Source organism: Trichechus manatus, unplaced genomic scaffold, assembly GCF_000243295.1.
Source record: "Trichechus manatus latirostris isolate Lorelei unplaced genomic scaffold, TriManLat1.0 scaffold00007, whole genome shotgun sequence".
Lineage (NCBI taxonomy): Eukaryota > Metazoa > Chordata > Mammalia > Sirenia > Trichechidae > Trichechus > Trichechus manatus.
The window spans coordinates 24923618-24951108 of record NW_004443943.1 but is presented as its reverse complement, the minus strand read 5'-3'; the positions used below and the strand labels follow the sequence as shown (position 1 = coordinate 24951108).

General features: G+C 37.1%; 1 protein-coding gene across 10 annotated transcripts in view; it reads right to left on the bottom strand.

The window, feature by feature from the left end:
* The window catches only part of R3HCC1L (R3H domain and coiled-coil containing 1 like), an 88414-nt gene that overhangs the window by 16987 nt on the left and 43936 nt on the right, over positions 1–27491 (bottom strand). For all 10 annotated transcript variants that reach the window (XR_002825613.1, XM_023740633.1, XM_004370011.2 and 7 more), the window contains 2 exons: positions 14495–16317; positions 391–566 (listed from right to left, as the gene is read on the bottom strand). Coding sequence is in view for 9 of the 10 variants with exons in the window: in XM_023740633.1 (XP_023596401.1) it covers positions 391–566; positions 14495–16303 (1985 nt within the window). In the remaining variant the exon portion in view is untranslated. The remainder of the gene's footprint in view (positions 1–390; positions 567–14494; positions 16318–27491) is intronic.

The window sequence follows — 27491 nt, the reverse complement described above, 5'->3', positions numbered from 1 at the left end:
AGAAAGAGTATAATCTCCAAAAAAAAAAAAAAAAAAAAGAGAGAGAGAAAAAATATCTAATTAATCCAAAAGCCAAATATATCAATAATTACAATAAATACAAATGTACTAAATACCCCATGAAGACAGACCGAGGTGTCACTCATGATAGTCTTGTTAAATGCTAAAATGGGGTCCATGAAGACTATTTGGTGTTTTAAGGAACTTAGAAGAAGAGTGATTTGATATGGAAGATTTCTATGGACTTGGAGGAGACAATAAACAAACGTGATGCCAAAGTAAACAACAGGGAATATGAAAATAAAAAGGAATGGATGTGGTTTTAGAAGATACTTTAAGAAAACTTCACCCCATCTTCCCTAACATCCCCAACCATTTGCAAATACTTACTGATAACTGCAGAAAACTCGTAGAAGGTCTTCAGTACGAAATTCTTGGGGGAAGTCATAAATTTCAATGACATGTGGGAATTCACAATCACTGAGGTCAATGTCAGGAACTTCATGGTTGTAATAATCAAATCTAGGTTCCTGGATACCTTCTCTGCTCTTCACATTCCCTGACAACTAGGGAGGAGGAAGCATGTAAGTGACTGTTACATCAAGCCAGGGCATATAAAGTTCCTCCCATAAGTGAACAATCCTCCTCCCTGTCTCCAATGGTCCTATCCCTTAACCTTTAGCATTGTCTTTGTGTTAAAGTTGTTCATGAATACAATGATGACCAGGGATTTATCACCTAGTTTATATTATACATACGGAATACTCAAAATGGCGTTGAAATTCCAGCAAAGACAGGTACTGCATAAAACTTAACCTGAATCTATCAACTAGCATGTGAGAAAATGCAGACTGATTAATGTGGTGAGCCACAAATGGCACATCTTGGAACATGAAAGTCAGACAACAGCTGAAGAGATAAATTAATAACATTTGTTTTGTTTGCGCTTATTGATCAGGCTCATCTCATAGTTTCTTCTCTGGAACAGAACAAAAACAGAACAAATTTTTTTTTAAATAAAAAACTTTGTTAATCCATCTTTTGTTGAATGTATTAAAGAGTGAGTAAAGAGCTAACAGGAATTTGTAAAGGCAAATATAAGTGGTACAAGTAGTTATACTTAAGGTCCCTAGCATGAGAGCTACCTAAAGGAATTACCACAGAGCAGGCAAGTGAATCAATTAATAGTAATAAAAAATACTTAAAATTCTACTATCCTATTTAAAAAAAAAAAACAAAAACTGAAGGATATTAATCATTTCACACTGGAAGTAGAAAAGGAAGGAAAAGTGCAAAGTGGCAGCAAAGCCATGAAAGACAATGCCTTATTTCTGTCATTCACTTATTATAAAAAGATGTTACTAACGACCAATCAAAGCTTCCAGACCCTGAGACACCCTGAGAGTACCCTCTCCCTGTTAACCAAAAGTCCTAGTAGAGTCTGTTCAAGCCTTCCCTTTTATACTGTGCCTTTTTTTTTTTCCTATCAAGTGAGGAAAATGAGAACTTGTTTTGCCAAAGATATATCTCCCATTCTTGGAGAAGCTAAAAACGGATTCAAGTTTTTTTTCAGGGGAGGAAAGGATGAAAAGGGAAAGTGATTTAGGTTGTTGTTGTTCTTGTTAGGTGCCACTGAGTTGGCTCCGACTCACAGCGACCCTATGCACTACAGAACAAAACTGCCCGGTACTGCGCCCTCCTCACAACTGCTGTTATGCTTGAGCCCACTGTTTCAGCCACTGTGTCAATATATCTTGTTGAGCATCTTCCTCTTTTTCACTGACCCTGTACTATACCAAGCATGATGTCCTTCTCCAGGGACTGATCCCTCCTGACAACATGTCCAAAGTATGTAAGACGTAGCCTTGCCATCCTTGCTTCTTAGGAGCATTCTGGTTGTACTTCTTCCAAGACACATTTGTTCATTCTTTCGGCAGTCCGTGGTATACTCAATATTCTTCGCCAACACCACAATTCAAAGCCGTCAATTCTTCTTCTGTCTTCCTTACTCATCGTCCAGCTTTCACATGCATATGATGTGATTGAAAATACTATGGCTTGGGTCAGGCGCACCTTAGTCTTCAAGGTGACATCTTTGCTTTTCAACACTTTAAACAGGTCTTTCACAGCAGATTTGCCCAGTGCAATGTGTCTTTTGATTTCTTGACTGCTGCTTCCATGGGTGTTGATTGTAGATCCAACTAAAAAGAAATTGTTGACAACTTCAATCTTTTCTCCATTTATCATAATATTGCTTACTGGTCCAGTTGTGAGGATTTTTGTTTTCTTTATGTTCAGGTGTAATCCATACTGAAGGCTGTGGTCTTTGATCTTCATCAGTAAGTGATTCAAGTCCTCTTCACTTTCAGCAAGCAAGGCTGTGTCATCTGCATAATGCAGGTTGTTTATGAGTCTTCCTCTAATCCTGATGCCCCGTTCTTCTTCATATAGTCCAGATTCTCGGATTATTTGCTTAGCATACATCTGAATAGGTAAGTATGGTGAAAGGATACAACCCTGACAACACACCTTTTCTGACTTTGAACCATGCAGTATCCCCCCGTTCTGTTAACAACTGCCTCTTGATCTACGTACAAGTTCCTCATGAGCACAATTAAGTGTTCTGGAATTCCCAATCTTGGTGATTTAGGTAATATCAATTAAAATGTTTATCTATTGCTGTGCCTCTAGTTCCTTCTCTTCACTAAGCCTCCGTTTCACATCAGTTACACAAGGGATTCCTGTGTAACTATTACTACTAATTCCAAAATTTTTCATCCCCCCCCCAAAACAGAAATAATAGTACCTACACCTCATAGATAAGTGTGAGGATTAAATTAGATGATGCAGTAAGTGCTTAGAATACTGCTTTGCATGTTACACATTCAATGAATTCAACCCATTTTTAATAAACTTTAACTGAGTGCTGATATGTTACATGTAACACATGATGTTAGTACCACTTCTGAATAGAATGTAGAAAGCAACAAAAGAATGTTCCTCCCACTATAACAATGAGAAAAGGCCAGCTAATTAAGAAAATCTGACTTCTCTTAAGCTCCCCAGAGAACTGAGGATGCAAGACAATCAAGGGAACTTAAATCCAAAGAGTGACAAGCCCCTCCAAAGAAATATAGATTACATAAACTATTTCATTTTTGGCAGACAATGGGAAGAAGAGGTCACCATACAAGCGCGTAAGAAGATACCACGTAAATTTTTAAAAAATTCGTACAAGTCTAGAGTGGGTTACTATACAAGTTAAGAATAACTGGAAGCCCCAAAGACAAGCAGACTCTGCAATTACTTGCAAGCTCTTTTCCTTGGGCCTCCACTGAATTTCATAGGACAGACTGGAGGCAACACAGGAGTCCAGAGAGAGCCTCCCCAGGTGGCACAGGCATGCAAGGACTATTCAAAGCTGAGAAAAAAGCAGGAACATTGAGGAAACATTCTCTGGCAGCCCAGTTCCCAAGAAGAACACAAGGTAACAGCAGCACCAACAAATCCCAAATCCAGCTCAACTCCTGACGACAGTGACAAAATCCCCCATATTATTGAGGGGGAGTGTTAATTAACAACTTGTCAGAAAAAAGATGAACTCATTTCTGAGCGAAAATACTATTTACCTCAGATTCCACTGTTTATCTATATATGATGTCTAGCATTCAATAAAAAATCATGAGACACACAAAAAGTAAGAATAATCAACCCATTGTCAGAGATAAGGCAATCACAGAACCAGATTCAGAGATGATTCCAGATGTTGAAATGATCAGAAAGGGACTTTAAAATAACTATAATTAACGTGTTAAAAAAATCTACAAGGTGAAAAACATGCATAAACAGCTGCATAATTTGAACAGAAAAATTTTTTAAAAAGTCAATTAGAAACGCTAGAAATAAAAAAAACAAAACTCACAATAACAGAGGTGAAGAAAAACCTTAACCAATTTAATTCACCCATATTTTCCTTTCTACATATGTAAGAGAATGATATATAATAAATACTTACGCCTAACAAAGTCTCAGACAGTTCTTTCAACATGTACAAAATAAAAATTCTAAGTGATAAGCAGTCTGTAAAAGTTTTCTTTTTTCTTAGTGATACATAAAATAATGGTGTATCTTAAAATCAGTGGCAATTCAGTTCAGTTAAATAGAATTCTGATTTTTTTCTAGTGATTTCTGAGAATAAGTCTCATTAATTCTATAAGACTGTAAACTCCTTAAACCTTGTTATTCTTCTCTTTTATCCCTCAACATCACCAAGGTCAGAGTTGGGCACAGAATAGCTGTTCAGTATCTGTTGACTGGCACTATGTGGCCTAAGCTAGGTAAGTAACAACTTTTCTGGGCCTTAGTTATCTTACTATAAAACGAGAGGGCTACACTAGATTAAAGATCCCTTTCAATGCTAACATTCCACTTTTTTAAAAAGACTTGTACAGCTCCATCTCTAAGACAGGATAAAGTTCTAGTTTCTAGTCCTTATAGTTAAGGGCTGAAGGACCTGTAACATAACCCTGGCTCAGAACTTTGAGGGTAGGAATAAAAACATATTTGTGGTTACTTTTAATTAAACACAAGAAAGCATAATAAATTACTTTAAACTATAGTTACAGCTATAACAAATTTAAATATGGGAGGAGGGTTATCATAGGGACAAACACACCACAGACTTGACAACAAGCTAGTGGAATAAAATAATTGCAGTTGCTTTAAGAGTTATTGTTGTCTATGTGCATAGGATTAATCCATACAGTCAATTCTCAATTATGCAGGTGAGGTTATTCAACATGTTTGTTTTTGCTTTCACTTCTGCTATCATCTTATGGCTAGTTAACTACTTATTACCTCATTTTCTATTAAAGAAAATCAATTTAAAATTTTATGATTTACTATAAACCTTGATAAATCAGAAGATCTGGTTGGAGAATAGGTTTAAACTATAAACCAAAAAATGACATTTTTGGATTATCTGGATTTGAGTTTATCTTAGGATCCCAGAATAACAGGAAATTGAGAGCAATAGCCCTTTTTTTTTTTATTTTGGTCTATGGTAATATTGTGACTAAATCAGTAGCTAGAGTTAAAATGTTTTACCCATTTAACTTCCCATCTTTGGCAGACAAGGAAATAATACCATTAATTTAAAAGAAAACAAAAAACTATTTCAAGTCTTTTCAAATTTCTCATGATCCAAGTTCAAAAATATCCACAAAAGGAGTTCCCTAAAAACCTAATGACACTATAGTGTGTTATGTACAACTAAAGTTATAGTTCCAGCCCCCTTCTATACTGCTTTGGGCATAAGTCATTTTCAATAGTAGAAAGAAAAATTCAGGCTTTCTACTCTAATACCTTATATATTAAGTGTAAGAGAGGATATGTCTCCAACAGTAATCTCTATCTGCAAATAAAATTATCTACTATATCCAAGCTATGCCTACACTAACCTTATCAAGAAACCAACGGCAGACATGCAAACTTTGGCTTCATAAAATTTGTAACATAGAATGGGTAGAACGCCATGCAAGGTGTCATCTGGGGATTTCTCTAGAATAGGTATCATCAACATCTCTATACCTCCGATTATCATCAGTGAGAGAAAGCCATGTCTACCGCACTGGATTAAGGTACAGGCAAAGAGGAGTAAAGTGAGCAAGAAAGAGGAGAAGGGTAAGAGGAAATAAGAAAAAAAGAAAGTTACAATAATGTATAAAGCTAGCAGCAGAGTGTCCTCAACTATTGTTTCAGATGATCAGTTACTGACCCTAGTGCCAGACGATAAACTCGAGAGCTCTAGTCCTCTCCCATGAATGGCAACGTATGACACATGAATACACGGAAGGGACCAAGTGAAATCTCCTGAACTGACATATCTGGCTCCCATTCAAATAGTATAGAAAGGTTAATATGGCAGACCGACCTTGGCATTCTTGGGCATTCTTGCTCTAAAGATCCACTGTGTAGATTAAATTTATAGTCAAGAGAAGTAAGGAGAAGGCAGCAAGACATATTCATATTTCCTCCTAGTCCTAGCATGACTGGAAGGACTGAATGGAGAGATACCATTGATCTAGCAGCAAGGTGAGACTAGATGAGCCTGGAATAGTAAAACTAAGTCAAGCAGAGGGATGCTAGAGGTGTCAATCTTCCCAAACTAGTCCTGATAGCTTAACTCAGTTACTGCTATGGTAGTCAGTGACAACAGCTGTCCATGAGAACTGAGAAAAATTGCAAAACAGACAAAATTTACATTTACTGCCATTCTACTTCTTGATTTCTCCAGTCCCTGATCCACCTTTTCCTTACAACACCTTTGTTATTCTTGTTAGGTGCCATCGAGTCGATTTTAACTCAGTGACCCCATGTGACAGAGTAGAACTGCTCCATAGGGTTTTCTTGCCTATCATCTTTATGGAAGTAGATTGTCAGGTCTTTCTCCCTCTGAGCTGCTGGGTGGGATCAAGCCAACAAACTTTCTATTTGCAGCCGAGAGCTTAACTGTTTGCACCACCAGGGTTCCTCTAGCTACCAAAAATCCTGTACCACACCCAGGCCTATTTGCTCATACCAAAAATCCTCCTTGTTCCTTACTTTAGAGAGTATTAATCCTTGCCTCTACCATGTATCCATCAGTTTGTCATACTGTGGTGGCTTGTGTGTTGCTGTGATGCTGGAAGCTATGCCAACAGTATTTCAAATACGAGCCGGGTCACCCATGGTGGACAGGTTTCAGTGGAGCCTCCAGACTAAGACACACTAGGAAGAAGGACCTAGTGATCTACTTCTGAAAAAATCGGCCAGTGAAAACCTTATGAATAGCAGTGGAACACTGTCTGATACAGTGCTGAAACATGAGCTCCTCAAGTTGGAAGGCAATCAAGATACAACTGAGGAAGAGCTGCTTCCTAAAAATAGAGTCAACCTTAAAGATGTGGATGGAATAAAGCTTTCAGGACTTTCATTTGCTGATATGACATGACTCAAAATGAAAAGAAACAGCTGCAAACATCCATTAATAACTGGAACGTGGAATGCACGAAGTACGAGCCTAGGAAAATTGTAAGTCATCAAAAATGAAATGGAACGCATCAAAATCGATATCCTAGGCATTAGTGAGCTGAAATGGACTGGTACTGGCCATTCTGAATCAGACAATCATACGGTCTACTATGCGAGGAATGACACATTGAACAGGAATGACACTGCATTCATCATAAAAAAGAACATTTCAAGATCTATCCTGAAGCACAATGCTGTCAGTGATAGGATAATATCCATACACCTACCAGGAAGACCAGTTAATAAGACTATTATTCAAATTTACACACCAACCACTAATGCTAAAGATGAGGAAACTGAAGATTTTCATCAATTTCTGCAGTCTGAAATTGATTAAACATGCAATAAAGATGCATTGATAATTACTGGTGATTGGAATGCAGAAGATGGAAACGAAGATGGATCTACAGTTGGAAAATATGGCCGTGGTGATAGAAACGACGCCAGAGATCTCATGATAGAATTCTGCAAGACCAACAACTTCTTCACTGGAAATACCTTTTTTCAACAACATAAATGGCAACTATACATGTGGACCTCACCAGACGGAATATACAGTAATCAAACTGACTACATCTGTGGAAAGAGATGATGGAAAAGCTTAATATCAACAGTCAGAACAATGCCAGGGGCCAACTGCAGGATACGCCATCAACTGCTCATATGCAAGTTTAAGCTGAAGCTGAAGAAAATTAAAGCAAGTCCACGAGAACCAAAATACAACTTTAAGTATACCCAACTGAATTTGGAGACCATCTCAAAAACAGATTTGACACATTGAACACTAATGATAGAATACCAGACAAGTTATGGGATGATATTAAAGGCTTCATGCATGAAGAAAGCAAAAGGTCATATAAGGCAGGAAAGAAGAAAAAACCAAAATGGATGTCAGAAGAGACTCTGAAACTTGTTCTTGAATGTAGAGTAGCTAAAGAAAATGATGAAGTAAAAGAGCCTGAACAGAAGATTTCAAAGAGCGGCCCAAGAAGACAAAGTAAAGTATTACAATGGAATGTGCAAAGACCTAGAGTTAGAAAACCAAAAGGGAAGAACACGCCCAGCATTTCTCAAGCTGAAAGAACTGAAGAAAAAATTCAAGCCTCGAGTTGCAATACTGAAAGATTCTATGGGCAAAATATTGAACGACGCAGGAAGCATCAAAAGAAGATGGAACAAATACACAGAGTCACTGTACCAAAAAGAATTCGTGGACATTCAGCCATTTCAGGAGGCAGCATACCGTCAAGAACCGATGTTACTGAGAGAAGAAGTCCAAGCTGCACTGAAGGCATTGGCGAAAAACAAAGCTCCAGGAATTGATGGAATACCAACTGAGATGTTTCAACAAATGGATGCAGCACTGGAGGTGCTCACTCATCTATGCTAAGAAATCTGGAAGACAGTTACCTGGCCAACCAACTGGAAGAGATCCATATTTGTGTCCATTCCAAAGAAAGGCAATCCAAAAGAATTAGGAAGTTATCGAACACTATGCTAACCAAAAGGTCGGCAGTTTAACCCACCAGCCACTCCTTGGAAACCCTACCAGGCAGTTCTACTCTGTCCTATAGGGTTGCCATGAGTCAGAATCGACTTGACGGCAACGGATTTGATTTGTTTTATAATTATATCACATGCAAGTAAAATTTTGCTGAAGATATTTAAAAAAATGGTTGCAGCAGTACACTGACAGGGAACTGCCAGAAATTCAAGCCAGATTCAGAAGAGGACGTGGAATGAGGGATATCACTGCTGATGTCAGATGGATCTTGGATGAAAGGAGAGAATACCGGAAAGATGTTTACCTGTGTTTTACTATCTATGCAAAGGCATTGGACTGTGTGGATCATAACAAATACTGAATAAAATTGTGAAGAATCAGTATTTCAGAACACTTAACTGTGCTCGTGTGGAACCTGTGCATAGACCAAGCAGCAGTTGTTTGAACAGAACAAGGGGATACTGCATGGTTTGAAATCAGGAAAGGTGTGTGTCAGGGTGCTATCCTTTCACCATACTTATTCAATCTGTATGCTGAACAAATAATCTAAAAAGCTGGACTATAAAGAACGGGGCATCAGGATTAGTGGAAGACTCATTCATTAACAACCTGTGATATGCAGATGACACAACCTTGCTTGCTGAAAGCAAAGAGGACCTGAAGCATTTACTGATGAAGATCAAAGACTACATACAGCCTTTGGTACGGATTATACCTCAACATAAAGAAAACAAAAATCCTCACAACTTGACCAATAAGCAACATCATGATAAATGGAGAAAAGACTGAAGTTGTTAAGGATTTCATTTTATTTGGATCCAGCAATCAAGGAATCAAATGACAGACTGCATTGAGCAAATCTGCTGCAAAAGACCTCTTTGAAGTGTTCAAAAGCAAACATGTCACTTTGAGGACTAAGGTGCGCCTGACCCAAGCCGTGATACTTTCAATTGCCTCATATGCATGCGAAAGCTGGAAGACCAAGGAAGAACTGATGCCTTTGAATTATGGTGTTGACAAAGAATACTGAATATACCACGGACTGCCAGGAAAATGAACAAGTCTGTGCTTCTTGGAAGCAAGGATGGTGAAACTTCATCTCAAGTACTTTGGACATGTCATCAGGAAGGACCAGTCCCTGGAGAAGGACGTCATGCCCGGTAGAGGGTTAGCGAAAAAGAGGAAGTCCCTCGACGAGACAGACTGATGCACAGTGGCTGCAACAATGGGCTCAAACATAGCAATGACTGTGAGGACAGTGCAGGACTGGGCATTGTTTTGTTCTGTTGTACATAGGGTCACTGAGTCGGAATCGACTTGAAGACACTAACAACAACAACAACAGTCCTTCCTTATCTGTCCTTCTCAGCAACAGGTAAGAGACACATACTTCTGACCTTCAAATTGCAGAGTCAGATCCACGGCTTAAGGAAGTGAGTGAATCTTGACCTAGCCAGGCAATACAGTAGGATGACCCATCATCTGAAGGATCAGAAATTTAGTCTTGGTGCTTTAAGTCTGATATCCAGTATGTCTAGGCATCTCCTTGGCTCCTCCTTAACAATCTCAGCCTTTGGATCTATACAAAAGATCTCCTATATAAAACTGTTGATTAGCAATTAAATTCCCTTTGTCCCAAAACAGCCTTATTGCAAACCTACACCTCCCTACATCCCAATCTCAAATTCATAACAACAAAAAATAAGCCTGAATTTTAGACTGCTGGCTATTCATTTCAGCAGACAGGCTAAAGCTGCTTCACTCTCTTTCTCTCCACCACTGCTCCCAAAGACCAGTAACAGAGTACCGAGCATGCCTGTAAGTATTTTTTGACATAAATGATTAAATTCATTTAAATCAAGTGTGGATGGGACTTAATTCTCCCAAAGGTGCGTCTGCATCTTTAACCAAGCTTTTTAACACAAATGAATCTATAATTTTGGGATACAGTTGCTGTCTGTGTTTTCCTGGGCAGGGCTAGGAATGTACCTGGTTCCCTTTGTCACTATAACCTTTCGTCTACCTGCTATTGTCACTAAATAGGGAATGAATGAAATAGAATAAACATTACAAAACATATCACCATTATAATCTCTTGCTTCATTTCTAGGGCCTCACCTACAGGCAACAATATCAACTAGTATAGCCCTCAGTGATTTAATCCTTTTTAAAGCCATTGTCTGTAGCACTCATCAGACAATCAAATATAGCCTTAGGTCATGTCTTATATGGTTGTTGGCTGGTTGTTTTATATTATTTACCTCTGAGATTGTCATTCAACTATCTAGTCACATATTTACATCTTTTCTTTCCAACTAAAATGTAGGCAATTTTAGGACACAGAAGAAAGCTGGCATGTAGCATAGTGCCTTTAACACAGTAGTGATAATAATAACTAACTTGTATCTAACTATTTGCTATTTACTGTTTATCAAATTCTAAGTGCTGAATATTTGCTATTTAACTGAAAAGTGACGGGGTACCAACTGTTACTATGTCTCTAGGGGATGGGATATGAAACCTCCCTTTATACTTCATAAAATTTGCTTTTAGTAGCTGGATTATAAATTTTTCCTTTTGATTTTGTGTTTCCCACTTAAAAATGGACAGAATTCTTGCAAAAGACTATACAGGGAGACGGAGTGCCTCCGGACAGGAGTTAGCACACAAAGGGAAGGAAGATGGGTGGGAATAGGTGTTGCTCTTTTTCTCTTTTCCATAGTTGTTAGTAGCGTTCTGTAACAAAAGAACTTTCTAAATGGAAGGTTTCAAATTCTTAAAATACAGGAGACTCTTACCTAAATATTTACCCCTACCTAAAAACTCGATTCAAGACCAGAAACAGCCAATGAAGGGGTCAGATGCCAGCATCTAGCAACATCAATGTTATGTTGCTGGTATCCCACCAACCCTCCTACAGGATGTGTACAGGAGGCAGCAAGGGCTATGGAAGTTTTTTCAAGGCAACAATAATTCTTATATTCTTGTTCCAAGATCTCAGAGGGTTAAAAGACGTCATGCCAACATCTTCCCTTTTATCAATTACCAACATATATTTCTGGGCATCCTGTACTATGGCTTTAAGAATTTAAGTGTGATCTTTGGAGATTCATCAAGACTTGCAGTTCCGGGAGCACAATAATGACTTACCTATCCTCTCTACCCACCCCCAGCAGTTTTAGAGGTTTGAATGTCACAGGAAATTGCTTCATATGCCCATGACTGTCACACCCTGCTCTACGGCATACCTCCCAGCCTACCAGAGGTGGAGTCTATCTCCAAGTCTAGCCACTCTCAACAAAGAAACAGGCCAACTGGGAAAACAGCAAAAATCTTAGGTTGGAAAGTTTTCAAGGTAGGCAGACACTCTGGTTTAGCACTTAATAAATTATACTTAGAGCAATATACATAATAAATTAAGAGTAATAGTTGTCAAAGGGCTATCAATGTCACTGGATTTGTTACATCTTTTAGTATTATTATTATTACATCTTCTAAAACCCAAAGTAGAAGCGACCATCATCATCTGGAGTTGGATTCGTACCTATCATTCTCAATCCAGCTCCCTATTTCCTGCCCTCATCCATCCTCATTCCTCAACATAGACCCTACTCCCTCCCAAGTACCTCCGAAGATAATCCAAACACAATACCTAGGTTCTGGCTGTCTCCAGCTTAGAACACTACATACTCCTTGTAACCCCATTTATTATCATTGCCAGCTTTAGCTCATGCCAGCTTCCTCTTTAGCTATGTTCCTCAAAATACTAAGTGGTTGCCTAAATTCTTTTGCACCTATTCTAAATGGTATTAAGACTGAAAAACGAAACTGCACAACTGAATCTCCCTCCCAACCAATACAGAAACCATATCACTAAGCTACCACAGAGAATTCAAGTTCCAGCAGTAATATTTTGAAAATCTCTGGAGGCCATCCGAAAAAGGCAGGAAGCTCCAACTCTGCCCTGTCACCTATATCCGCAGTGGTTAAGAGCTATGGCATGCTACGGACGCTAACCAAAAGCTCAGCAGTTCAAATCTGCCAGCTGCTCCTTGGAATCCCTATGGAGCAGTTTTACTCTGTCCTATAGGGTCGCTATGAGTCAGAATGTACTCGATGGCAACGGCAACCATGTGTAAAAGACAGTGTGTGCTATGTCTTTGTTTCGTAGGAAGCAGAAAACAGTCCTTGTCCTCCTACGCATGCCTGTGCTCTCTACCCCTCAGGTAGTGCTTTTGCTAACTCCTGTGAACATTGCTTCCCTTCTCAGACTAAGGCCTTCTCCCAACGCTTTGCTCTTTAATAACTTCTCTATAGTCACCCAACTTTCCCCATTATTCATATTTCTTAATCTGAGTTGGGTCTAAACCTCCACTGAACAGTATTTTTGTAATTATGGGCTAACAGCCATCTGTAGTTCTCCCACTCACATTCTGATACACGTTTCTCTTTGAGCAGTGGTTCTCAAACTTTATGTGCAACAGAATTACCTGGAAAACTTATAAATACAGATTGCTGAGCCTAAGAGTTTGCAATTTCTAACATTTTACCAAGTGATGCTCATGCTGTTGGTCACAGGACCATTTTGGGACTCCTTGCCTTTGGTTTGGTTCCCAAATCTGATTAAAGCTATGAAAAAATGTACATACACATAAAATTATTCATGTAATTTCAAGGTGTTTATGAATGCCCATTTATAGATATCCTCTACTCTATATTTCCTCCTAAGGAAGACATATAAGACATACTGTTTTCCTGACTTGACAGGAGGAAGTACTATCTGTGGTACAGGGAAACTCAACGTATGTAAACACTTCCTAAAAATGAGGTGGAACTGCTTAATACTGGAGAGTCAGTTCTGTCCAATGGGTTGTCTTCTTTAGTCTCAACTGGCTCTTTCACCTGCATGTGATAACTTTTCTGTACCTCTGGTTTAAGTCTCAGAAGCAAAAGACTCATTATATTAGTATTTAAAAGGATCTTCGAAATTGTTTAAGTTAGCCCTTTATTTTGTAGGTGAGGAAATGGTCTAGGAGAAAGAACATAAACTTTGGATTAAGACAGAACTAGACCGAAATCCTGACTCTGTCCTTCCAAAAGCTGTGACCACTGAGGTTCAATTTCTCCATCTGTAAGACTGAGGATCTTAAAGGGAAATCATTTTTTTCCCTTCCAGGCAATGGCTATGTGGACCAACTATAAGGAATGAAAGGGGGAGTAGTTCTTCTATTAAAAACCAATGACTGTTATTTATGGTAAAGAATTTAAATGTTGGATAGACAGTAATTGTCTTAAGAAGATGAAAAGATTAAACAATTTTTAAGATGCCTTGAAAATTTAACATTTTGTTATTTATGAACTCTAACTGGCCAGCACATCATTATTTACTTATGCTTTTTATTTTATAAACAATCATCTGTTCTTCAATTTAACTCAAAGCATGAACTCCATAAAAAAAAAAATGCCTTCTTTTATCGCTCCTACTCTACCCTCCTCTCTTTAGTGTCTAGCAACATTCCAACCATCTACTGAAAAAAGAAAATAAATGGTAATAATCAGTAATTCTCCTTTCCCCATGGGCGTGTGTCAAATATATCTTGTCAACACAGAAAAAACTCTTTGAAGAAGTTTCCCTCCGCATTTTAACAGAGAGCCAGAATCCATTTAATTCATCTCTGTTCAGTAAGATTTCTCAGGACTTAGCTATTATAGATACAGCTCAGTTCTGTATGTTTTATTTTTTAAAGGTCTATCAGATAATCTTTCTCACTTTACAATCTTTTAAGTTTTTTGCAGGAAGCTTGAAATTGGATGTAATATGAGTGACTGTCACAAATGTCTCTCAGAATTACCGCCCAAACCCCAGGCTCCCCATATCTAGAAACTTCCTAAGCTTCAAGCAACTTCATCTAAACATACCTCTTGTAGAAGACGTGGATCCAGGCAGTCACCATCATCATTAAACATAGACTCCCAGCTCTCCTCGGTATCAGTACTTCCTTCCATGTAAGAAGTTTCAGTTGCTTTCGGTTCCATGGATGTTTCCACAGATACTGATTCCACATCAGGAAAGGACACATCAAATGTTATATTCTCTGAGTCATCTTCCTCTTTTGTTTTAAACTCTTCAGCAGTTCTTAGTTCATGCAATGTTTCTGTGATATGACCAGCACAATCCAGATCTTTGCCCAAGGCACTGTCTGAAAGTACTTTTGTCCAGTTTAACATACTGAGTTCAGAGTCCAAACAAGTGTTATAATTAATACCAGCAATCTTCTTTATAGGTAAGGAGGACGCACAATCTGATAAGCTCTCTATCAACTTTCCTGTTGACTCTGTGAAACTAGATGGAATACTCTCAGCATAAATATCTGAGCAATCAGTCAGGTTGTTGGAATTTTCAGTGTTATTTCCACTTTTAGCTACATGAAGAGGGGCTGTGTCTGCACTCATCTCTGTATGTTTTGAGAAACTATTTGTGTTGCTACAGGCCTCATCAACTATTCTAACTGTAACTACACAAGGGCTGTCCACAGTTACGTTCTCAGATATGACATCTGTGACGTCCATTACACACACCTTACTGGTAATGTCACCTACACTATTAGATCCATTATCTGAGTATGTTTCATGAGCAAGGGTGGCTGTATCAGAAGGTCCATACTTTACACATATTTCATCAGCAATGCTGTCATTCCTCTCACACTCTGTAATCATTGTGGGATCAAAAATGCCATTTGTGTTCTCTAATTTGCTGACTATTGGCATTTTATAAGTGCTATGACCCATAGCCTCAGGAATGGAATCCATACTTTTCTGACTCAAGATGAAACATGTACTGTTGTCCATATCACCTACAGTCTGAACTTCAAAGTCTACACAAGTTTGATCAATGATACTATCTGAACTTCCAAGAACAGAAATAGCAGTGATACCTCCATCGCTGATCTTCAACATTTCACCTGATGTTTGCATGTCTTCTTGTACAAGTCCAGAATCAGAGTTTAGTTTTGGTGGTGCAAGCATATCCTCAAGTTTCAATGCAGAACTGAAACCTCCAGGAAACTGGGATACTATCTCCACAACCTTGGAATCAGTTTCAATTCTGCTTTCTAACTCTCTGTCTTCAAACATTCCCCCATTTAGTCCGTGCCTACTAAAATCACAGAGTTTCACATTTTGGAATGGTTTGGTCAGAACCTGAGCCTCACTGACTTCTGAACAAGACTGTGATAGAAGCAAATTCTCATGTCCTGTCACATCTGTGGTTTCAACCTCCAAACACTCTACCTTTTTTGGTTTAAAATGTTTTTGTAAAGGCACACTAGATATAATCTCAGGATTTGGGACTCTTTGCTGATGTCCTTGGGATAATATTTCTTTGCATTCTGTGGTTCCCCTCTTAATATAAACCTTATTTTTATGTCTTTCTTGAAGGCATTTATCTTTTTTTAATTTTGTCAAGGATTTCTTTCCTTCCCTACGATTTTGTTCCTTTCTATCAGGATTAATATCTAGTCTTCGAGCCTCAGGTCTGTCTCTAAACATCTCCTTTTGAGAGACAAAATGTTCTTTTTGTTCTTCTTTCACCACAGAGTTAGGTGGGCCATAGCTTTTTTCCTCATCACCTGCTTTAGAGTGTACTGCACCCCTTCGAGCTTTGGGTACATAAAGTGCCATGTCAGGCCTTCTGGCTCGAACTCTGCATTTCTCTGTATCTTGCTGCATGGCACCTCCTCAATCTGCAAGAAAGAGAGAAGAATTTAATGACCAGAAACTAATTACAATGTATTGAACCAAGAGATTTTTAAAGACTAGGTAGAGGGCCTACCAATCCATCCTAGAGAAACTCTCAAATTAAAAAAAGTAAAATCTGCTACAAAATAACTAATATAATCAGGTAAGCAACTAAGGAGAGCAGATTCCAAAACAACTCATGAGCCCATGAATTTTATCGAAATATCCTTTCTTCATATTCCCCAAAACCCTTTACCTCTACCTCCCAAGTCCTGTCTACTTTTTTTTTTAAACAAGTATCCTTGTTTTAAGATGAATATAAACAGATTTCTTATCAGAGTAGTAATAGCCAGCCATCAAGTAGTCGTAAAACACAACCATCTCTATACTCTGGGAGCTTAGAATTTACATTGAAGAGTATATGTTCAAGGAAAACCAAAAGACACATTTGTTCAACGCAAATATATACAAATAAATACAATGATTTTAAGAGTAACCTGAATGGGAGAAGATAGTTAAACTGTACTTGGGGCTTAGAAAATGCGAAGAGCTAATCAGAGAATGCTTTTTAGATGTAGCTTCTGAAGTATGATTGTTTAGGAAAGAAAAAGGTAGTAGGAAAGAGTCATTATTCTATTAGTACTATTTAGTCAAGTGACCTACTGTAAATTTTCTTTGCTTTCAGCAGCAACCAAATCGGTCTGGGTAGGGTGAAGGAGGATGGAGACAAGGAAACTGCGATGAAACAACTCACACTAATAACTTCCGGACCCACCTCCACTACAGCTAGTCAATGGAATTTAACAAGGGGAAGAAATTCAACACAGGTTAAATAAGCCTTTATCTACTATCTGCTACATCCAAGGAAGTGTGTTAGGCAGTTTCACAGTTATTCTTTTAATCTTCAAAATAATGCTGTGAAGTATTAGTAAATATTAGTCTGTCCATGGCCGAGAGAATAAGGAAGTGTTAAAGGAGCCCTGATGACTCAGTGGTTAAGCGCTCAGCTGCTAACCAAAAGGTCAGCAGTTCAAACCCACCAGCCATTCCACAGAGGAAGATGTGGCAGTCTGCTTCCATAAAGATTCTAGCCTTGAAAACTCTATAGGGCAGCTCTACTCTATCCTACAGGGTCGCTGTAAGTTGAAATCATTTCAACAGGAACGGGTCTGGTTTTTCAGTTCATATGAAGCAAGGAGCCCCTGGGTGGTACAAATGGTTAACGCACTCGACTGCTAATGGAAAGGCTGGAGGTTCGAGTTCATCCAGAGATGCCTCGAAGAAAGGCCTAGCAATCTACTTCTGAAAAATCAGCCATTGAAAACCCTATGGAACACAGTTCTACTCTAACACAAATGGGGTTGGCATACACCATACAGTGCACATGATGTCGTCAAGAGTTGGAACTGACTCTACAGCAACTGGCTTACTAGTTGCACACAGCAAAGAAATACTCACGTACACTCAGATGCACCCATTATTTACATTTCACCACACACATTTCAAAGGAGGTAGTGAGAAGGGAAAAAAAGCTAACAAATTCTGTCCACTCTCTCTCAGATCTCTAAATTGTTGCCTGATCTAGACTATTTCCTCAGTGAAGAATCTGTGCTCTTATGGTACAAACTATTTTCTTTTCAGCCTATGTATATCCCACGGCCCTAATCAAGTGTCCCCAGTGATTCTCTTGTTGTTTTTCTCTTTTGGTGCATTTAAAGAAAATTTTCATGCTGGTTTAGAAATAACTCCCCTCCTCAATTTTTTCTGGGTCCATATAATTCTTAATTAATATTTAGCATGCCATTCTTCATGGACTATCTTTCCATCTGTGGAAGAGTTTAAGACTTTAACATTTAGCCATGTCAGGATTTTTCCAAAATACCTAATTTTAAAATACAGAATTACTAAAGTGTGTTTTATTGAAGGAGATGCTATAGACATAGTTTATCTTGATTTCTTTTAGCAAAGCATCTGACAAAATATATTATGGTGAACTTCTGGATAAGGTGGTGAAATAAGAGCTACTTAATAAAATTGGCAGGTGGAGTCACAACTGATCAAACAATAAAAAGTAATAATAATGGGTAGAAGTGAATTTAGAAAGGGGTTATTTAGTGGACATATTCTCTAGACTCTGCTCTTTGCAATTCAACATTTTAATAATTTGGATGTAGATAATAAACATTGAGTACTTATCAAACCTGCAAATAACATAAAACTGATAGTATTAATAAATACCAAAAATGATAAAATTATAATTCAGTATTATTTCTACAATCTGGAATGTTGTACCAAAAGCAATACAAATGTTAAGACAGAAAAAATACAAAGATCTGCTTTTGGGTTAAAAAGAATCAAACGGAACTCAGAAGACTTGTGTACAATTCGCACAAAAAAAGATCTCAGGCTTTTTCTTTATCTATGAGGTCAATAAAAGCCAAACAATAGTGATGTGGATGTTTAAAAGGCAATACAGTTTTAGATGGAGAGTCTAGACAATATGCCACACAATGTTTTTGGTTAAAGGAACCAGAGGTATACTTTTTGCCAAAAATCTAAACAGAAACATTAAAAAAAAAAAAAAAAAAACCCACTGTCGTCGAGTCGTTTCCAACTGGTGGATTCGAACTACCAACCTTTTGGTTAGCAGCTGAGCTCTTAACCACTACACCACCAGGGCTCATCTACCTTTATACATTAAGGGTTGGCTGCTCTACAGAAGAAGAGACAAATTCTTCTTCACCAGAAGAATCGACTGGCAGAATTTAAAGGAAAACAAAGTTCAGCTCAACATCAGAAAAAACTCTACTTCAAGAACTCAAACACTATTATCAGGTAATGAACTCTGTCTCTGACTAGAGAAGGAATGTCTACTTGTAAGGCAGGTAGGTCTGGATTAATTTTGAGAGTTCATCAAACCCTAAAGTATATGATTCTATTTCTAATCTGCAACACACATACAAAGGCTTCAAATTATGTATTTTAAAATAATTATGCTCTATGATTAATGACTTTTAAAACTCAACCCTTTCTTTTCTTAATTAATACCCACACTGTCATAATACTATTTCCTAAAGCTAAACAACAGTAGAATATACTTGTACGATTATCTATTTCCTACCAAAACAGTGAATTCAATTGTGCCATGACCAGTGATGGTAAATGTTTACCAACCAGCTAAATGTAATTTGCACATGAGTAATGACTGATATTTTCATTTACATCAATGCTGTCAATGATGTGAGTTCTTTGCTGAATTAGATAATAGCTTTTGAATACTGGAAGAATATTTCATCAATTTTTTGTGCTATTCACATGTTTTGGCTAAAGACATGACACACTTTTAAGTTTGTATATTAGCATTTTCTTCATCATTTTAAGTCTAGACAATCAATAAACAATAAACCAAAACCTGGTTTATGGCATTTGCTGATTTCTGTGGTGTAAATATTCCCACCATGGCCAATTTCAAGCTACCAATATGATGTCACTGAACACAGAGTTGAAAAAATGCACAGTAGCAAACCGTCATATAGTATTTCAACCATGTTGTTAGCTGCTGTCGAGTCAGGATCAATTCACGGTGACCCTATGTATACAAGAATGAAACACTGTCCAGTCCTGTGCTACCTTTATGATCACTGGGATGTTTGAGTCCATTGATGTATAGGTACAATAAATGTAAATAACCTCAAGAACACAGATCACAGTAAAATGTAGTAAAATAATTAGGAAATGATGAGTTTTGAGTGTTTATTACCTTTGTTTTTAATGTAATTTATTTTATAGTAAGTTTATGTAATTTAATTTTATTAATGACTGTGTTTAACAATTAGTTTACAAAATCCCTAAAACTTTAACAATCAGCTCTCAGGCCAGTAGGATTTGCTCCAAGGTACCATGGCTGTGACCATTCTTTCATAATAATTTAAACACATCTCCATCTTGGGGACTTTTAAGATATTGCCAATATACTTAAAGCCTTGTTGCGTTTTTACAAATTTGTTTTTGCAAATGTAGGTACAAAAGTCCTTTAAAATGGGGGCAGGGGTACCTGTCACGCATAGTCTTTAAAAAGTTATCATGGATCAAAAACTTCCCACGTAGGGATTTTCTAACAGGACTTGCTATTTTCTATCTCACTCTAAAGAGTTTTAACTTTTTTACAATATTTTGTGCTTTTATCAGTATAATTTGCTTCTTAATTGGAAAGACATCAGTTATTCGGGGTACATTTTGCAGCTAATTTATCCTGAACAGGCCATTAGCATGCAATCTTGTTCAAAATTACATTTTCTAAACAGGATAAAAATTCAGATTCCTTTATGATTGAGGGCAGTCAATTGTTAACAAATGCCTTTGAAACACTTAGGCCAAATCACTTTTCTCTATAGGATACTTTTGGAGCACTGGTATCACAACTCAGCACCTGTCCAATTGCTTCTACAGTTTCAAACTCCCCTTGAGAGAAAACATCAGTAACTTCCATTAAGTACTTCTCTGGTTCATCTTCATGAGAAAATGAACTAGCACAAAACAAATCAGGCTTCTACATTTTTATAACAGAATGTCAACACTGTTTGTTCCACATTTGGTATCTAAAGCATATGGATCCCTCTTCAATCAACAACAGAGAATATTGGCACTTAAGGCACTCAGTGGATAACTCAACCATCAATTATGATCCAGTACTTACCAAAGGCTCACTTGAGACGTATGATATTTGAGAGAAACTGCCTAATGGGCATGTTCACTATTCATTCTTCTAGAATATTGTCTAAGTTCTATCACTTTATTGTTAATTCATCAGAATGTATCATAACTATACCATATTATCTTTTCTTTTTATTTGGAAAAAACTTCAAACTTACAGTTAAGCTGTAAAAATAAAGTATAAAGAGCACCATATAGCCTTTACTGTACCCATACTCACCTACTGTTAACATTTTACCCCATTTATCATTTTCTCTCTCCATACACAGTTTTGTTTTAACTTTCTGAGGGCAAATTACATATGTCATGGACCTTTACCTCTAAATACTTCAGAATATATTTGCTACAAATAGGAATATTCCTTTACATAATACACAACACAATTATCAGTTAATCTAACACTGATAAAGAGTGTTAAATTTAATCTAATACAAGTATTCCAATTTTGTCAGTTGACTCAATAAGGTCCTTTATATAGCATATTTCCTTCTCCAATACAGGATCCACTTTAGGGTCAGGTATTGCATTTAGCTCTTTAGCCTCTTACATTCTGGAACACTTCCACAGCCTTTTGTTGTTTTCTATGACACTGACGTTTTGGAAGAATAGCTCCCTTCATGTCCCTTTATTAATAGAACATTCTTCATTTAGGGTTTGTCTGACGTTTCCTCATAATTAGATTGAGGTTATATAATCACAGCCAGAATTCTACACAGGTAGTGATATGTTCTAAAGGTATCACACCTAGAGGCACATGATTTCCATCTGTCCTTCACTTGTGTTATTAGCTTTGATCATTTTGTCAAGGTGTTGTCCAATTTCTCCACTTTACAATTACTATTTACTTTCTCCCTTGCAACTAATAAGTAGTTTGTGGGTCAACAATTTAAAAACATGCAGATATCCTGCTCCTTATCAATTTTCCCCCTAGATTTAGCATCCACTGATGATTCTTATTTATAATGGTTGCAGGATGATGATTTTCCAACTCTAGCAGTCCCTCCATATTTACGAGTCAGTCCTCAGCATTTTTCTGAAAGCACAAGTAAACTATATATCCTAGCTCCTCACAAAAGCTAAGATTCTCAAAGTTTTAAGATTCAGTGTTAAAATCTCAGCTTTCATAGTTAACACAGGAAATGTTTATGTGAAAACATTTTCCAACTTTTGCAAAATCAAAGTTGAAGGTTAATTATCTTATTATCTAACGTCCCAATTATAAAAAGAAAGGGAAAAGCATGTCTCTCAGATGTTATATGGTCCCTTTAATAGACATATCATAATATATGTCTCTTTCTGCTCTTTTTAAGAAAATACAGAATTAAGTCTGGTGTTCAAATGCAGTGATTAATCCATTCCAGATGTCTAAAAATATCTATTTCTCTGTCCTTTTTTAAAACCATCTCAAATTCCTTTGGGAAGGAGGCAAGGCACAATCAATTCAGGTATGTTAATAAACAGAAATGTGATGGTATAGAAGAAAAACATTTTAAAAAATATTTAGATGATACATTTATTTCACATCTATTTTCAGAATAATATCTTTAAATCTCCACATCAACTTACATTTGTTTGAACTATGAAATATTCTTTAGAATAATGAAATGTCTCAAATGAGGTATATATTGAGTTCTGACCCTGCTGTCCCTTTAAAATGATCTGCAAAAACTATGCAAAGATATTTATGCAAAGCATATATGACTAGATCATTACATTTCTCATACATTAAAATGCCAATGCAAAATATCCTGAATGCAAGATTCAACACTCAGACTTTCAATTCAAGATGACAGACTAAGCACACAAGTATAAACCCCCAGAAATGGAGCCACGTTGACATGGGAATTCAATTTATGATAAATGTGCCACTTCAAATCAGTGGGAAAATATGAAGCATTCAATGTCAGGCCAACAACCTGGCTATTCACTTGGCTTACCAATATTTTACTGTGGACTTAGCATGTATATTCAAGTGAGATCAGTCTACTATTTTCCCTCCTAGCAGTGGGAATTACATGATTGGGTTATCAAGGTTACTGTAAGACATATAAGTTAAAGATTTATGTCTAAGGATAAGCTTACTATTAACTGGAATGTTTGGTAGAACTTAACTCTAGCACTGTCTGGGAACTGTAATTTTTGGTGAAAATCTTTAAAAATTATTCATTTTCTTTCATGTTAAAGGTCTATTTAAGTTTCTCTTTCTTCTTGAGTCAGTTCGGTAAATATATTTTACTAGAAAATTTGCTTTTTGGTCTAAAAGTTTTCAAATTTATTGATACAAAAGTTGTCCACAGTACTTTTGTTATTTCTTTATGTCTGATATCATTACCAATCTGTCCTCTTTTTTTGGTTAATATTGTTTATTTATGCTTTCTATTTTTCTTTTAACTTCTTGTGTTGGTGACTTAATTAGCAGTATCCCAAAAGTTTGGTGTTGCTATTTTTATTTTTGGATTATGGAAATTTTCAAACATATATAAAAATAGAAAAAAATACAATAATGAACCCCCAAATATTTACCTCCCAGCTTCAAATCATGGCCAATGTTGCCTATCATTTTACCCACGCCTTCCCCTCTCCCCACAACTTCCACTGGATTATTTTAAACCAAGTCTCACATCATTTCATTTCATCTTTTAATACTACAGTATATATCTTTAAATGATAAGTTTTTTTTAACGTAACTGCAATACCAATACACACTTAATAAATAGTAATTCTTTATGTCATCACATAGCCAGTGTTCAAATTTCCCCAACTATCTCATTCTAATTTTTTTTTTTAAAAAAAACAATTGGTTTCTTAAAATCAGAATCCAAAAAGATCTATACATTGCACTGGTCTTTTAATCTATAGGTGCCTTCCACTTTGTTTTATTTTCCTGTCATGCCTGTTCATTTGTTAAAGAAACTGGGTTATTTTTCCTATAGAATTTCCCACATACTGAAGTTTGGTAATTGCATCCTTGTGGTATTGCTTAATGAGTTCCTGTAGTCTCTGTACGTCCCAAAAACTAGTGTTTGATCTAGAGGCTTGATAGGATTGAGGTTCAATTTTTATATATTAAGAATAAGTCATAATTGGTGCTACGTACTTCCTACCGCATCACATCAGGGGACATATAATGTCTCAGTGTTTCCCTTCTTGTAATGTGATCTGTGGGTTCAGGTACTGTCAATCTGAGCCATCCATTATAAAGTTCCCCATCAGCCTTTCATCATCAATGAAGCAACCTTTCATGACTATTGCCAAGATACACTATTTCATCCTGAGTTGCAAAATGACTAGTTCTATCATTCTCTTTGCATTTATTAGGTGGAATTCTTCTATAAATGAACTCTACCTCATCAACTATTTTGGGACTCTGAGGTGTAGTCCATACAGGTAAGCAGAATAAATGCTTGATTCTTTATTTAGTTTTCCAAATTAACCAGTTCTTTGGCATCTTCCAAAGGTGAGCAACATTTTTTTGTTGGTGTTTTAACAAAACACCAACAAAAAACTCATAGATTTTAATTTGTTTCAATCCACTGCAGAAACTATTCTTGAAGCTCAAATTATTTGTCCAATTCCAGTCCTTCAAGTCCTTTTGACACAACTTCAAGTAGACTTTGATAGTTCCTTGCTCTCTAGTATGACATCTTATACAATTCCTACCCAGAGCTGGAATCAGCCTTTTTTATTCAAGGTATCTTGGTTTATTTTAGTAAAAAACAGTGTTTTAAAACCATGATTTGGGCACTAAGAGTGCTGACTGTTACTGGTTTGGTCATTATTATTATTATTTTTTTTTTTTTGCATTGGGCAAATCTGCTACAAAGATCTCTTTATTTTCTTTTTAAATTTTTGATTTTTTCCCATACAAAAATTTACACATAGTTATGTGACTCTATTTGCTCTCCCCATTCTATAACAGCACACTCCTCCTTTCCACCCCGATTCCCCATGTCCATTCAATCAGCTCCTAACCCTCTCTGTCTTCCCATCTCACCACCAGACAGAAGCTGCCCATTTAGCCTCTTGTATCTACTTAAGCTAAGAGGCATACTCCTCAAGAGTATCACTTTATGTCCCACAGTCTAGTCCAATCCCTGTCTGAAGAGTTGGCCTCTGAAACTGTTCTAGTTCTGGGGTGATAGAGAATCCAGGGGTCATGCTTACTGGGGTTCCTCCAGTCTCAGTCAGACCATTAAGTCTGGTCTTCTTACTAGAATTTGAGCTCTGCACTCCACCTTTCTCCTGCTCCATCCGGGACACTCTGTTGTTCCCTGTCAGGGCAGTCATTGGTGGTAGCCGGGCACCATCTAGTTCTTCTGGTCTCCAGCTGAAGAAGTCTCTGGTTTATGTGGCCCTTTCTGTCTCTTGGGCTAGTACTTTCCTTTTGTCTTTGGTGTTCTTCATTCTCCTTTACTCCAAGTGGCTGGGACCAACTGATGCATCTTAGATGGCCGCTTGCAAGTTTTTAAGACCTCAGACGCCACTCACCAAAGTAGGATGCAGAACATTTTAATAAGCTTTGTTGTGCCAGTTGACCTAGATGTCCCCTGAAATCATGGTCCCCAGACCCCTAGCCCTGCTACTCTCTCAAAGTGTCTGACTGTATTCAGGTAACTTCTTCGCTTTGGTGGTTTAGTCCAGTGCTGACTTCCCCTGTAGTGTGTACTGTCCTTCCCTTCACCTAAGATAATTCTTATCTACTATCTAGTTAGTAAATAATCCTCACCCTCCCTCCCCACCCTTGTAACCATCAAAGAATGTTTTCTTCTGTGTTTAAACCTTTTCTTGAATTCTTATAATAATGATACTATACAACATTTGTCCTTCTGTGGCTGACTAAATTCACTCAACATAATGACCTCCAGCTCCCTCACGTTGTAAGATGTTTCACAGCTTCACCGTTGTTCTTTATTGTTGCCTAGTATTCCATTGTGTGGATATACCATAATTTGTTTATCCATTCTTCCGCTGATGGGCACCTAGGTTGTTTCCATCTTTTTCTATTGTGAACAGTGCTGCAATGAACATGGGTGTGCATACATCTATGTGTGTGACAGCTCTTATTTCTCTAAGATATATTCCAAGGAGTGGGAGAGCTGGATAGTACTGTACTTCTATTTCTAGCTTTTTAAGGAAGTGCCAAATCGATTTCCAAAGTGGTTGTACCATTTTACATTCCCACCAACAGTGTATAAGTGGTCCAGTCTGTCCACAACCTCTCCAGCATTTATTATTTTGTGTTTTTTGGATTAATGCTAGCCTTGTTGGGGTGAGATGGGTTGGTCATTATTTTTAATCTCACAATTTTGATTCTTGGAGCTAAACAATAATGAAAATACATATTTCCATGCTTTTTTCAACTCAGTTATTTAGAAGTATCTATCAAATGTATACATTTTTTAATTATCTTTTTTTTGGTATTGATTTTCAACTTAATTACACTGTGGTCTGAGGATGTGGTCTGAATGAGATCAATTCTTTAAAATATGTTGATTTTTGTTTTATGGTCTAGCACATGGCCAATTCTGGTAAATGTTTCATTTGTGCCTGTTAATAACGTATACCAGCTAAGTTTGAGGGCGTTCTTGTGTGTGTGTGCATGTGTGTGTATCCATTAAATCATGTTTACTAATATACTGTCCAAATAATATCCTAATTTTTTGTCTGCTTAATTAATCACTGAGAGAATATGTGCAAAATACTCACTATGACGGAACCAACAATTTTAGTGTAATATGCTACAATATTTTGGACATGTGTTTATTCTTATGACCATGAAAATCTAGGAGAATTTTCCTTTCCTGGTTGTATTTCTGTATTATCTCTAATAGTCTTTGTTAAATTGAGATGCTTTTCTCTCTAATAGCTATCCTAAGAATTTGGGATTAAAGGAAAAAAAAATTAGTGCAGATTAAATGGTGGCATTTAGTCTAAAGAATGGTATTTTTGCCCTTTGTCCTGAGGTTGCGGGGGCCTGGAATGCAGGGCCATGGTTTTTTAGTGTAACCTGAGAGGAGTATTTTTTCAGGATATCCATAAAAAATACTTTGGTTGAAACTTTCAATGTTTTATACATATATACATACATATATATATGTACTGGAAAAAAAGAAACCTTGAAAGTCCTTCAGAGTGTTGTTCATAGGTGCATTTTAAAAATGTGTTATTGAGGTTTAACATACATAAAGTATACAAACCTTAAGTGTACAACTCAGTGACATTTTATATATAGATATACACATATATATATACACACACCTATTTAACATCCAAGGTGCATTTAATAAAATATACCTACTCCTCACTTATGGACTATCTTGTTACCCGACATTTTGCATTTACAACAATAGTAAAAAATCTATCTATAGTATGAAAATCAACTATTTTGTGCATTAACGAGGCAGCAGGCATGGCAGCAATGGCTGTGGAGCGTTCCCTCCCTTGAGGAGGGTCTCTGGGCGGCCTC